This window comes from Myotis yumanensis, unplaced genomic scaffold, assembly GCF_028538775.1.
Source record: "Myotis yumanensis isolate MYYU_CA2020_CCGP unplaced genomic scaffold, mMyoYum1.0.hap1 SCAF_11, whole genome shotgun sequence".
NCBI lineage: Eukaryota > Metazoa > Chordata > Mammalia > Chiroptera > Vespertilionidae > Myotis > Myotis yumanensis.
The window spans coordinates 9,733,432-9,746,168 of NW_027223762.1; the positions used below are offsets into that span (position 1 = coordinate 9,733,432).

General features: G+C 55.9%; 1 protein-coding gene across 1 annotated transcript; it reads left to right on the forward strand.

Moving 5' to 3' along the window:
- Positions 1-12,405, forward strand: MFSD2B (MFSD2 lysolipid transporter B, sphingolipid). Its single transcript, XM_070428381.1, has 14 exons — positions 1-87; positions 3,014-3,139; positions 4,812-4,936; positions 5,431-5,554; positions 5,813-5,891; positions 5,995-6,125; positions 7,382-7,472; positions 7,573-7,694; positions 8,148-8,231; positions 8,473-8,553; positions 8,769-8,878; positions 9,264-9,407; positions 9,814-9,990; positions 11,107-12,405. Exons 1-14 carry the CDS (start codon positions 1-3, stop codon positions 11,135-11,137), a joined length of 1,512 nt encoding a protein of 503 aa, XP_070284482.1. The 3' UTR covers positions 11,138-12,405.
- Positions 12,406-12,737: the final 332 nt, after the last annotated feature.

Here is a 12,737-nt window from a genome sequence, read left to right on the forward strand (position 1 = left end):
ATGGAGGCGGCCCCTGGAGGGTCCCCGGCCCCAGCGGTGGAGGCGCCCGCGCCCCAGCCGGAGGCGCACACCCTGGAGCCCCGCTCGGTGAGCGCAAAGCGAGGGGATGCCAGAGGGGAGCTGTGGGCAGCCCCGCGGAGAGAGGGGGCGCGGGGCAGAGGGGCGCCGGGGACCTTGAGGGCGTCTGATCGCAGCCATTTATCCAGCCAGAGGGAGCCCCGCAGGGTCCTCGCCTGAACCGCCCCAGTGGGGGTGGCCCTTGAGAACCCAGTGGCTGAGGCTATTCGGGAGCCCCAAAGAGAACAGCACGCGAAACAGCCTTTGACAAGTTCAACTGCTCAGGCAGGACCCGGGCCGGGCTGGCCTCCTGATCCACATCTAGGCTCTCGCCCCCCATGCTCCGCTCCGGGTCTTCCCAGAGATCCCCTGGACCCTGGGCCTGAGGCGGCAGCCTTCCTTCCCCGACCCCAGGCAGGTGGTGTGGGCTGGGCCACCTTCTCCAACCCTGGCCTTGCCCTGGCACCAGGCTCTGCTTCGGGAGATGGCCCCCAGCGATGTCCTTTCTGGCTACCAGGCCCCAGAGTGAGGGCAGAGGGCAGGTGGGGACCCAGGGGTGTCGGGGCTGGCTGGGGCTCATGCCACAAGGGTGGGTGTGTTGGAGTTGGTGTCTGCTGAATGCAAAATCCACTGCGGCTCCAAATGAAGCTTCCCCCCACCCCCCACCCCCCACCCCCGCCCCCCACCTGCCTGTGGCTTCACCTCACCACCAACTCAACTCCACACCCTCCTCCCAGGCACCTCAGAGCAAAGGATTGTGGCCCCCCCAGAAAGAAAGTCCCATAAGGAGGCTCCCTGAGGACTCCCATTTTCCAGTGAAAGTGAGAAATTCAGGGTGAGATGGATGGCAAGAGGGAAGCCTAACACTGCCAATGCAGTGGCAGCATTTCATTCTCAGAACAACCCTGTGCGGTTGTACTACCTCCAGCTAACATGGGAGGAAACCAAAACAGCCCGGGAAGCTAACTGGCCCTGGGTCACACAGCTAGAAACGGCAGGCGCGGAACGGGACCCCGTGTCTAACGCTAAGACTTGTGCTTCGCCAACTGTGAAGGGTTTATGTTTTAAGTGCATAAAACTGTCAAGATTCCAAAACCATATCATGTACCTAGTTTCCGCTGGAATTTTTTTTCCCCCTTTCAAATGCCATGTGCCAGAAACTTGCCACACGTATTTAGGGGGGAACAAAATTCCCATTATGAAGAGGAGGGGCCAGGAGGGCTGTGATGGTGGATTCTGCCTACTGTTAAGAGTTTTCTGGAAGTTGAAATAATGTTCATGTCAGAAAAGGAGGCCACATCCTGCTTCGTGTATGGTTCTCTTCTGTGGGCAGAAAGAGTGTGCAAAGGATATGATAAACTCTTATCTGGGAAGACCTTCCCTTCAAAAGGGCCCATCTGGGTGTCCTGCAAGATACCAAAATGGGTGAAGTCACAGTCTTCTCCACTCCCCCACCCATCCCCAAGCAAAGGACGAGGAAGAAGAATTCCCAGCACCTTTCAGAGAAACGGTAGAGAAATGGCACTTTACACAGTGTTCTTGTGGCATTGATTCCTTCAACAAATACTAGTATATACCAAGCATCTGCCACATGTCAAGCATTGCTTTGGGTACTGGAGACATGGTGGTGAATAGGTCATCTCTCAGAGAACTTATAAGTGCAGTTGGAAAACAGACTTTGGTGGCCAGGAAAGGCCTCTCTGAGGAGATGACCTTTAGGCTTAGACTTGAATGGAAGTGCAAAGGCCCTGGGGCAGCAACAGGCATGGTCACTTTTGAGGAATAGGACTGAGAGCAGAAGCAGGGGAGCCACTGAGGAGGCTCTCACTGATGGATTAGACAGGGGAAGTGGGAAAGGGGAATCGAGGTGACTCCTGGGTCTGCGGCCTGAGCTGCTGATGGACATTGGGGTCATTTAATGCAATGGGGACAACAGGGTTAGGAGTTGGTTGAAACAATGGGATGGAAGCCAGAAACTGTGTGTTTGACCACACTAAGCTGCAATGCCTGTTAGACAACCACATAGAGTTGTGAGTAGTCAGTCGAATATTTGAGTCTGGAGTGTGCTGGATAGCTTAGGGCTTGCAAATTTTATACACACACACACATTGGGCTTATAAACATTACTTCATTTCGGTGGTGGATTGGTAAACAGTCTCTCCAGAAAAAAAAAAAAAGCAAAGCTCTGATTTGTAATGTTTGCTGATTACAGTGGTGTAAATACCCTCACCATGAATGATTTCAGGCTACTAGTCATTCAACAACCGGCTGCAGGAGTCCTGAACATTTAACAATCAGCTCCCAGAGCCATGACCACATTTGCTTATCAAAACAACCCTGTGACGTTGGCAGGACTTTTCCATTTGACAGATAAGGTTTAGAGAGGGAAAGTGGTTTATTCAAGGTCACACGGGGAGATGGTGTGGAAGTTGGGGGTCTCTTGACCCCCAATTCACTCAGGCTTGTTGACCCAGAAAATAAAACAACCAGGAAGCACTAAGGGAGAAATATAAGGAAGAACTTCCCCCTGGAATAGTTTAGAGATCATGTTTTAGTTTTTCTGTCTCCCTTCCCTTTAAGATGATTTGGGGCATATTAGGACTGAGAGGTTGCAGGGAAAGCCCTCAAGATATAGGGACCTGCCTGACCGGTTTGGCTCAGTGGATAGAGCGTCAGCCTGCGGACTGAAGGGTCCCAGGTTTGATTCCGGTCAAGGGCATATTCCTTGGTTGCAGGCACATCCCCAGTGGGAGGTGTGCAGGAGGCGGCTGATCAATGTTTCTCTCTCATCAATGTTTCTAACTCTGTCTCTCTCCCTTCCTCTCTGTAAAAAATCAATAAAATATATTTAAAAAAAAAAGATATAGGGACCTCAGGATGCTTATGGAAGTCATGGGGGTGTGGGGAGCTGTTGTGTGTCTGGGAAGGTGGGGCTTAGCTCCTGTGTCTCCCCCAGGACAGAAGAGCTGGTCGCCTCTCATTCTGTACGAAGGTTTGCTATGGCATTGGCGGGGTCCCCAGTCAGGTGGCCTCCAGCGCCACAGCCTTTTACCTGCAGCTCTTCCTGCTAGATGTGGCACAGGTGAGTGTGGGCAGCAGCCCGGGGCCCCCTATTCCCATCTTCCTTAGTGTCTGGTCCTTCCACCCCCACCTGATCCATAACAGATAGCACCTTTGCCCTAAGCCTGACAAAAAGCCAAGGATATTTATTGTGGGTTGTTTGTACTGGAAAATGGGAAACAATGTGAATGCCCCCCAATATAGAAGCAGTTGAGTAATAACTTGTACTATCTCCATATAATGGACTACCATGTGGCCATTTAAAGAATGGGTTAGAATCAGTGGTTCTCAATCTGTGGGTCGCGACCCCTTTGGCGGTCGAAGGACCCTTTCACAGGGTTCGCCTAAGACCATCCTGCATATCAGATATTTACATTACAATTCATAACAGTAGCAACATTACAGTTATGAAGTAGCAACGAAAATAATTTTATGGTTGGGTCACAACATGAGGAACTGTATTTAAAGGGCCAGGAGGTTGAGAACCACTGGGTTAGATCAATACCAGTTGACGTGGAGGGATTTCCATGATGCACTATCAAGTGAGAAAAGTTAGTTTTAGAGAAGAGTATACAAAATGATCCTATTTTAGCAAAACAAAGACATGCCCCATATATGTATGTTCATGAGTAAATGTGTGTATGTGTCAGTACATGATCTATAATAATAAAAGTGTAATATGCTAATTAGACTGCACAGCCGAACAACCTTCCAGACAACCTTCTGGACAAAGCCGGGGCTGCGAGGGCCGAGCCCCCTTGCACGAATTTTGTGCATCAGGCCTCTAGTTAAAAATAAGCATGGAGAAAATGTACAGAAAATTACACCAGACTATTAATGTTGGCTATAGGAGAGAATGATGGAGGATAGAGAGCAGGCAAAAAATGTTTTTTTAAATAGGTATTCATTATTTTAAAAAAATTTTTTTTATTGATTTCAGAGAGGAAGGAGGGGGAGAAAGATGGAAACATCAATGATGAAAGAAAATCATTAATTGGCTGCCTCCTACACACCCCTTACTGGGGATTGAGCCGCAACCTGGGCATGTGCCCTGACCGGGAATGGAACTGTGACCTCCTGGTTCATAGGTCGACACTCAACCACTGAGCACGCCAGCTGGGTGGTATTCATGGTTTTTTAAGTGACACTGATGTGGTTGCAAATTTTATACACACACACACATATAAATTGCAAATGTATATAAATGCATGAAAGGATGATCATCAAAATGCTTCTGGCGTTGTCTCAGGATGGTGGGATTTCAGATGAACTTTGCTCAATATTTTTCTGTACTGTTTGAATGTCTTTATAGTGAGTGTATCATTTATGTAATCAGAAAAATTAAAACAAATTTATTGTGAGACAAAAATCTACCTGTGACTGTCAGTCTGGGCGCATCCTTCTTGCACTGAGCACCTCAGGTGAGGGTCCCTCATGTCTTCTCCAGAAGTGAGTGGGCATGAGTAACAATGGAGATGTGCTGGTATGTGGCTGTCAGCTCCCTCCTGAGCTCCCTCCACGTGCACAGATGTGCCCTGAGCGCCTTCTGGATTAGTGTTCTGGGGAGCAGGCTGAATGGACCTTACACTCTGGCCCCAGCCAGGTTCCCAGATCCCCCTCCTGGTGGGTGGGCAGGCCTGGACACCCTCTCTGACTCTGCCAGTCCTTGGCTATCCCCTCCCCTGTCATTGCAGATCCCTGCTGCCCAGGTGTCACTTGTCATGTTTGGAGGGAGGGTGTCGGGGGCAGCTGCTGACCCCGTGGCTGGGTTCTTCATCAGCAGAAGCAGGAGGACAGGGTCCGGACGACTCATGCCCTGGTGAGCAGCCCCATGGTCCTTGAGGTCCCTGGGATTGTCATAGCCCTGCTTCTTAGTAGAAAACCCTGTGGATGGTTAGAGGACAAGACGGGACAGCCGGTGATAGGACTGGACAGTGGGTGACAGTACCGGGCTGGGCCAGACCATCCTGCAGGAGTCAGAGACATTCCTGGGGACGTTCCCTCCCCAGATGGCGCAGGTAGACAAAGCCTCCAAGACTCCCAGGCCTGGCCCCGGGGTCTCAGCGAGGCCAGGGAAGGTCTTGCAGAGTAGGTCCGACTCCTATGCTCCAGGGTCCTTGACGGGGGAATGGCACCACCAAGCACCCGTGTCCTAGCCAGAGTCACAGCCCCCGTCCTGATACCTCAGGTCCCCTCCCCCACTCCCCCTCCACGGCTCCCACCCTGAGAGGCCCACCCAGGGCTGAGGTCCAGAGGGGTGAGGTGGCCCCAGGCCCGGTTTGGTGGGCATCCCATCCCCGTGTGCTCCCACAGGGTGCTGGGCTGCATGCCCTTCACGGCCTTGGCTTACTTCTTCCTGTGGTACCTGCCCCCCTTCATCAACCTCCGAGGCCTTTGGTACATGATCTTCTACTGCCTCTTCCAGGCTCTGTCCACGGTAAGCCGGGGCCCCTGGAACCCCACTGCTGGCACGTGGTCACTGTGAAGCGAGAGTGTCCTGGGGCGGGTGTCAGGAGGGCCGCCCCCCCCCCCCCCCAACCTGCACCTGCTCCCAGCGCCCGGCCATCTCCTGGAGCTCCTCCGCCCACTGGGCTCTGGGCCGGTGCTCCGGCCTGAAGGGATCCGTGGCTGGGACAGGGCGTCCCCTGGGTGGTCTGGGCGGAGGCGGGCGTCCTCTAAGCTTCGGGCGCCCCAGTTCTTCCAGGTGCCCTACACGGCGCTCACCATGCTGCTCACGCCCAGCCCCCGGGAGCGGGACTCGGCCACCGCCTACCGTGAGTGCGCCCCACCGTGGGGTGGAGGGTGGCGGTGGGGTGGAGGGTGGCGCCGGCCCGGGCTGCGAGCTCGGTCCCCTGAGCGCTCCTCGCTGTGTCCCAGGGATGACCATGGAGATGGCGGGGACGCTGCTGGGAGCCGCGGCCCACGGACTCATCGTGTCCGGGGCCCACGGTCCCCACAGCTGCGAGGACGCCGAGTTCCCGGGGTCGGGCGCCGTCTCCCCCCACGCGGTGAGTGCTCCCCCCACCCGTGCATCCTCCCACCAGACCCTCTGCCGGGGGGTGGGGGGGGGGGGGGGGGAGTGAACACGCTCAGCGCATCTGGAGGGGAGGAGGCAGGCCCCAGGCAGGGGCAGGGAGAGGGCAGGGGGCGTGGGGTCCCTGCGGAGCTCTGGGCAGAGCCCTCCTGGGGGCCTCCCACCCCCAGGGTGAAAGGAGAAGGGAATCCTCCCAGGGGGTGAGGTATGGGGGGGGAGGACTGTGTCTCCTCAGCCATCAAGTTTGTCCATTGGCCCCATTAAGCGAATGACATCCCGACCCCCCAGGACCGTAGGAATCATCCTCTAGTCCTCCCTCTCCCTCAGTCCAGCCGATTGCCAAATCCTGCCACGTTTCAGGACAAAACTCTTCTGCATCCACGGCCACGTCCTGGCGCTGCCTCACAGCCCCTGCCCTTCACCTGGGGGTGAGGGAGGGTGGGTAGAGAGAGGGCCGAGAACCCACCCCCAAAGGCACATTCAGGCACCGCTTGGCGGCTCCAGCTCTGTTATCCCGACTCCACGTACAAAACAAATTAATTCATAGATAAAAGCATCTAGAAGTTCCAGACAGCGACCGCAGAGCAGGTCCCCAAGTGCAGGTCCTCTGAGTGTGGGGGGCCCTGTGCAGCTGTGCTGGACCCGCACCTGAAGCCCCCCCCCCCCCCCGCCCCCGCTCCCCCAGGCAGCCTCTGTCTCTTTTCTGACATTTATCTGGGTCAGCCCCCATCACACTGTGACTTGTGCTCATGCACCTGTCTTCCTCCCACACTCCAAGCCCCTCACTGTGGATGCTCAAGGGTCACTTATCAGGGTCTGGCAAACAGAATCAGCAACAATGAATGCTTGTTTTAAAACGAGAGAGAGAGAGAGAGAGAGAGAGAGAGAGAGAGAGAGAGAGAGAGAGAGAGAGGTGTGAGAGAGAGAGGAGAGAGAGAGAGAGAGAGAGAGAGAGAGGTGGGAGAGAGAGAGAGAGAGAGAGAGAGAGAGAGAGAATTCAGATCCTCAGACCCTGGTACATGGCTGCATGCAGGAGGCACAGGGTCAGCAGAAGGTCCATCCTGGCCTTAGCTCTCCCCCTCCTACTGGGCTCACTGGGAGGAGTTCCCAGTATTCTTGGACTTGGGCTGAGGGTCCCTCTGCTCCCATTGGGAGGTGCCCTGCCCCTGGGTGTCCGCCCCTCCATGGGTGGGAGACATCACCCCACCCCAGTTCTGTCCTGTTCCACAGACCTGTCTCTACTCCATTGCAGCCGCCGCGGTTGCTGTGACTTACCCCGTGTGCGGTGGTTTGCTCTGCTTGGGGGTGAAGGAGCGGCCAGGTACAGAGGTGCAGGCAGAAGCTGCGGGCAGGGCTGCTCGTGGGCCTGGGTTTTGGTTGGGAACTCTGCCAAGTCGCGATGTCACCTTCCTGTGTTGCAGACCCCTCTGCCCCCGCCTCCAGCCAGGGCATGAGCTTCCTGGCTGGGCTGGGGCTCACTGTCCGGCACCCGCCCTACCTGAAGCTGGTGATCTCCTTCCTGTTCATCTCAGCAGCCGTCCAGGTACCTCTGGCCAGGCGCATCCCCGCTGGCTTGGTTCCAGCCGCACTGAGCTTGCGTGGGTTCAGGTTCAGCCTCTCATCCCACGGCATCACAGTTAGGCTTGAGTGGTAATAGGGAGAGAGCAGCAGCTCGCGTGTGGCCCAGAGAGGGTGGTGCTGGGAGGAGAGAGATCTAGATAGAGCTCCTGGGAATGAGGAGGGTCAGGGCCCAGACACCAGGAACACTGTCTGGATGGTCAAGTGCACCCAATCTTAGCTGTGCGAGGGCGGCGGTAGACTAGGAATGGTGTTTATGCCTGTGTCAGGGATAAGCAACCTTTGTAGGGGCGGGGACTGCACGATGGCGGCACCAACCAGGGTTCAAGGTCCCCAAAGGGAGGCCAGGATTGAGGTGTAGGCCTTGCTCTTGCCTTCTGAGGTCCTGCCATTCCTGTACTCCTGTCACCCTCCTCAGGTGGAGCAGAGCTACCTGGTCCTGTTCTGTACACACGCCTCCCAGCTACATGACCACGTCCAGAGCCTGGTGCTAACCATCCTGGTGAGGAGACCTGGGTGACACGTGTGGTCCCTGACATGACATGTGTGGCCAGAGTTCTGGGGGGGCAACATTCTGGACCTACATTCCAGCAGAGGAATTAGGGCCAGGGTCATACAGTTCATAGCCGCTGGTTCCAACCAGGAGGCAACGTGGAGGCCGGGCTGTGAGAACCTGGGCAGAGGCACCGGCGCTTGGCTGGCTGGGCCGTGGGCCGGGCTGTGATGGTTCTGTCTGTTCACAGGTCTCAGCTGTACTGAGCACCCCGCTGTGGGAGTGGGTTCTGCAGCGATTTGGGAAGAGGATGTCGGCCTTCGGGATCTGTGTGAGTGAGGCAGGAAGCGAGGTTGGAGTTGGGTTGGGGGAGGCTGACCTTGGAGCCGGAGCCTCCTGGGGGTCAGCCGGTCGATCTGTAATCGCTTGTGTCTTCAGTGCCCAGCACAGGACCAGGCACGGGTGGTTAGTCCAGACGGGTGAGGGTGTGCTGGGAAGAGCAAGCGGGGCAGGTAGAGGGAGCAGCTCGTGTGTCTGTCTCCCCAGGTGATGGTGCCTTTTGTAATCCTGTTGGCTGCTGTGCCCACAGCCCCCGTGGCATACGTCGTGGCCTTTGTGTCTGGCGTGAGCATCGCTCTGTCCTTGCTGCTACCCTGGTAGGCTGCGCGAGGGGAAGGGAACGTGGGAGTTTCATGTCCTTCCTGATGCCCTCCTTCATGTCAACCTGGTGCCCAGGGCCACTTGTGCCCAGCCTGTGCTGGGGAGCCGCTCTCCCACTGGCAGGGATGGAGGCCACCCGCTCCGTCCTGGGAGCCCTCCTAAAAGAGTACCAGCAGCAGGCATGGTGGGCAGCCAGGGGTAGGGGTGTAGAGGTGCGGGTGGAATGCCAACACACAGTGCCTGGCTCTCTGTGGGCCAGTCCTGGCCCTGGGTAGTGAGGACTCAGGGATGACCCTGACTTGGTCTCTGCCCCCAGAGAGCTTGCAGGCTGGTGGCTGTCCAGGGGGGTCAGGGGGATAACTCTGCAGCCCCCTCCCCCAGGTCCATGCTCCCAGACGTGGTGGATGACTTCCAGCTGCAGCACCAGCAAGGTCCCGGCATAGAGACCATCTTCTACTCGTCCTACGTCTTCTTCACTAAGCTCTCGGGTGCAGGGGCCCTGGGCATCTCCACGCTCAGTCTTGAGTGAGTCCCAGAGCTGGGCTGTGGCGGGGGCACAAAAGACCAGCGGGGTGGGAGGAGGGCAGAGTCCCCCACCCCAGCCAGCCCGGGGACCGGGGACCGAGCTCTGCTCTTTGGAGAGTGCAGGGCAGACACCTCCTCAGCTGGCTCTGGGAATGTGACTGAAAGGGGCCTTTCTTGTGGGCCATAGCCCTCCTGAAGCCTCAGCCCCCCACATTCTCACTTCTCTCTGAACTCCTCCCTGACCAGCCCATTCCCTCAACACTCCCTTCCAGCCTGACTAGGCTGATCTGACCAGGAAATGAATCCAAGTTTCGGGAGAGTGTGGAGGTGGGGGATCTGGGACCCCTCCCCCAGGGAGCCAGGCTCGGGAGGGTCTGGGCTGGATGATGGGATGGTGTTTCTCCAGGTTTGCGGGGTATGAGGCAGGAGCCTGCAAGCAAGCAGAGCAGGTGGTGGTGACCCTCAAGGTCCTCATCGGTGCTGTGCCCACCTGCATGATCCTCACCGGTCTTTGCATCCTCATGGTCGGCCCTGGTCCAAAGGTGCCAAGCCAGGACTCCTCTCACCAGCTGAGCCTTCGAAGGTGGGCACCCCATGCACACGGGTACACACAGACAGCTACCAGCACACCCGGAGGCACATAGAAGTGTGCTGATGTGAGACCAACCAGGCCGCAGGTCCCCCGGCGGTGCTTACACCACTGAACAATCCTGCCTTTGGAGACTCTGCCTTAGCTTCAGTGATGCCATCTAAATTTTCTTCTGCTGCTCCGTCTCCCTGGATAACCAGTAGGGTGGTGGTATGGTAGGGCTCCCTTGTTCACCCCTATTCCTTCTGCTCTCCATAATCCCGGGCACCTCTTCCACTTGCTTGACCCCGAGCACCTCTTGTGCTTGCTGTCCTCCTGCCAACCCTACCACCCCACCCCCATACTGCCTTCAAGTTCCAGATCCACACCCCTGGCTCTCATTTGGATATCTCCACCTGACGTCCCACAACCACGGCAGTCAGTCTTAATGATCCCCCAAAGGAATTCATGGTCTTGTCCCAGTCAGCTCTACCACCCTCCAGTCTGGGAGCCGAAACCTGGGGATGGATGGATGGATCATCTTCCACTCCTCCCCGCCGAGACAAGCTGTGCTGAGAGCTCTCTGAGCCTTGCCCTCCTCCCTCCCAGAGCACTGGTTCCACTGCAGGGTTGGATCTGCTCACTGTCCAGCTTTCCCCGTAGACTGTGGGGACCTTGAGGCCATATCTTTGTGTTTATTCATTTTTATGTCCTAAGAGCCCAGCACAGTGCCTGAGGCCAAGCAGGTGCTGCAGTATCAACATGGTCCCACACACTTTCTTGAGCACGTGTCCACATCTTTGCAGATGCTCATGCACTCACATGTACAGAGGACCACACAGGGGAGACAGGAAGTGACATCATCATCCATCCCTCATCCCTCAGCATGGCTGGTCTCAAGACTCCAGCCAAGTAATGCTGACCTCACGTGCTACACTCAGGGAGCGACACACAGCTGCTTGATGGGACTTGGGGAAACAGGCTTGTGGCTTTGTTCACGCAGGGCTGGGGGTGTGTGTGAGGGGAGGAGTTGCTAGGAAGACAAGGAACAGCCACTGACACCTCCACGGGGCCTGGCAGGGCAGAGACCCCACCCTCCCTCATCCTCTTGGGCTTCTTCCCTTCCCGCAGGAGGACCAGCTACAGCCTCGCTGCAAGTTAAAGCTTCGTGAGCCCAACAGCAGGAGCCCGCATCGTCTGGGCTCGAAGTCCTCCTCTCTTCTCAGCTGTTTAGAACCCCCACTTCGCAGCGTGCACGTGACCTTTTCCCTGGGATATGGAGCCTTCAGTGACCTCTCCAGCAGGGACTGGCCTGGGTTCCACCTGTCTTTTCTTACCTGTTGACCACAGACCATTTCAGATAAACCTGTGCCCCTGACTACCCGGCTCCAGGTGACGTTTGACCTGGAAAGCATCCCAATAGCAGCTTGTCCTGAAAAAAAGGAAGCCTTGGCCAGCCTGGCCTGCAGACTCCCCAACAACCTGCTGACCTGACAGGACAGACACACAGACACACCCTTTGTTCTTCCTGATGCCCCAGTGGACATCTGAGAGACTGACAGACATCACATGAATGGGCAGAAGTGGGGACAGATGGGCAGGCTGGGGATGTTGTTAGGACAGACAGATGCAGGGCGGCCAGCAGACCTCAGGGGGAGCGAAGGGGACAGCAGTGGGGATGAGAAGGCGGAGCAGGGCACGGGGTGTTCTCGAGCCTCTCTCTCTGTCAGGTTGATGACTGTTCCCAGAGGTGGGCACAGACTGTCCAGCCACCAGAGATGGATCATTTTCATGAACAGTCGTTATTTTTGTGGGAATATTTTTTTCTGAACTTTTATAAAAAGTACAGGAACCACCATTTTCTAGAAGCTGTATCTTTGGAAAAGATCCACTGAGGTTTATTTTTTTCAAAAAACAAAAAACCGCATTAAAGGGTTTGTCTTCTACTGAGTCAGTAAAGTGTGATGGTGGGCAGCCCTCCATCATCCCTCGGCCCAGGGGCTAGGCTCCCTTCCACTTCCTCTTCGGGCCTTTGGCGGCCTCTTAGGGGAGAGACCCCTTGGGCTGCCAGGACTCAGACTCACGCACAGAGATGCTCGTCAGAGCCGGTTTAAGCCTCTGGCTTCCTCCAGAGAGGGAGCTGACCTCCCAGTGAGGGCGCAGAACGTTGAGAGTATTACATATGTCCTTATTTTCCCCCATCGACCCCCTCCAGCCCAGCCCCGGGACCTCCCCCGCCCCTTACCACCCCTGTCTGCGTCCATGGGGTATGCATTTATGCACACAACGTGTTTGATTGATTACCTCCCACCCACCCACCCTCCCCCACCTTCCCTCCAAGGTTCCGTACTCTGTTCCATGCTTCCATGTCTCTGGATCCATTCGGTTCATCAGTTTATTTTGTTAATTAGATTCCATATATGAATGAGATCATGTGATACTTGTCTTTCTCTGACTTATTTCACTTAGCATAATACTCTCCAGGTCCCTCCATACTGTCTCAAAGGGTAAGAGATTCTTCTTTTTTTACTGCTGCATAGTATTCCAGACGGTATAAATGAACCTCAACTTTTTTATCCACTCATCTACTAATGATGTGCCACGTTTTATATCACCTACATTTCCCAGGGTGCAGTCTCAAGGAGCAGCTATACAGCAGAAGGGAACAGACCTGGGGGTCAGGGGTTAGATCTCAGAGATAGGGCCATCGTGGGCTGGCCAAAAGGTATCCTACCATTTCTCCCTCACAGCCACCCTATGAA

Bases quoted from the DNA above. Each gene is read 5' to 3' on its own strand.
- MFSD2B (XM_070428381.1), top strand. From the start codon at position 1: ATGGAGGCGGCCCCTGGAGGGTCCCCGGCCCCAGCGGTGGAGGCGCCC. The intron at 4,937-5,430 runs GTGAGCAGCCCC...GTGCTCCCACAG, and splicing joins TCCGGACGACTCATGCCCTG to GGTGCTGGGCTGCATGCCCT. The intron at 8,554-8,768 runs GTGAGTGAGGCA...CTGTCTCCCCAG, and splicing joins TGTCGGCCTTCGGGATCTGT to GTGATGGTGCCTTTTGTAAT.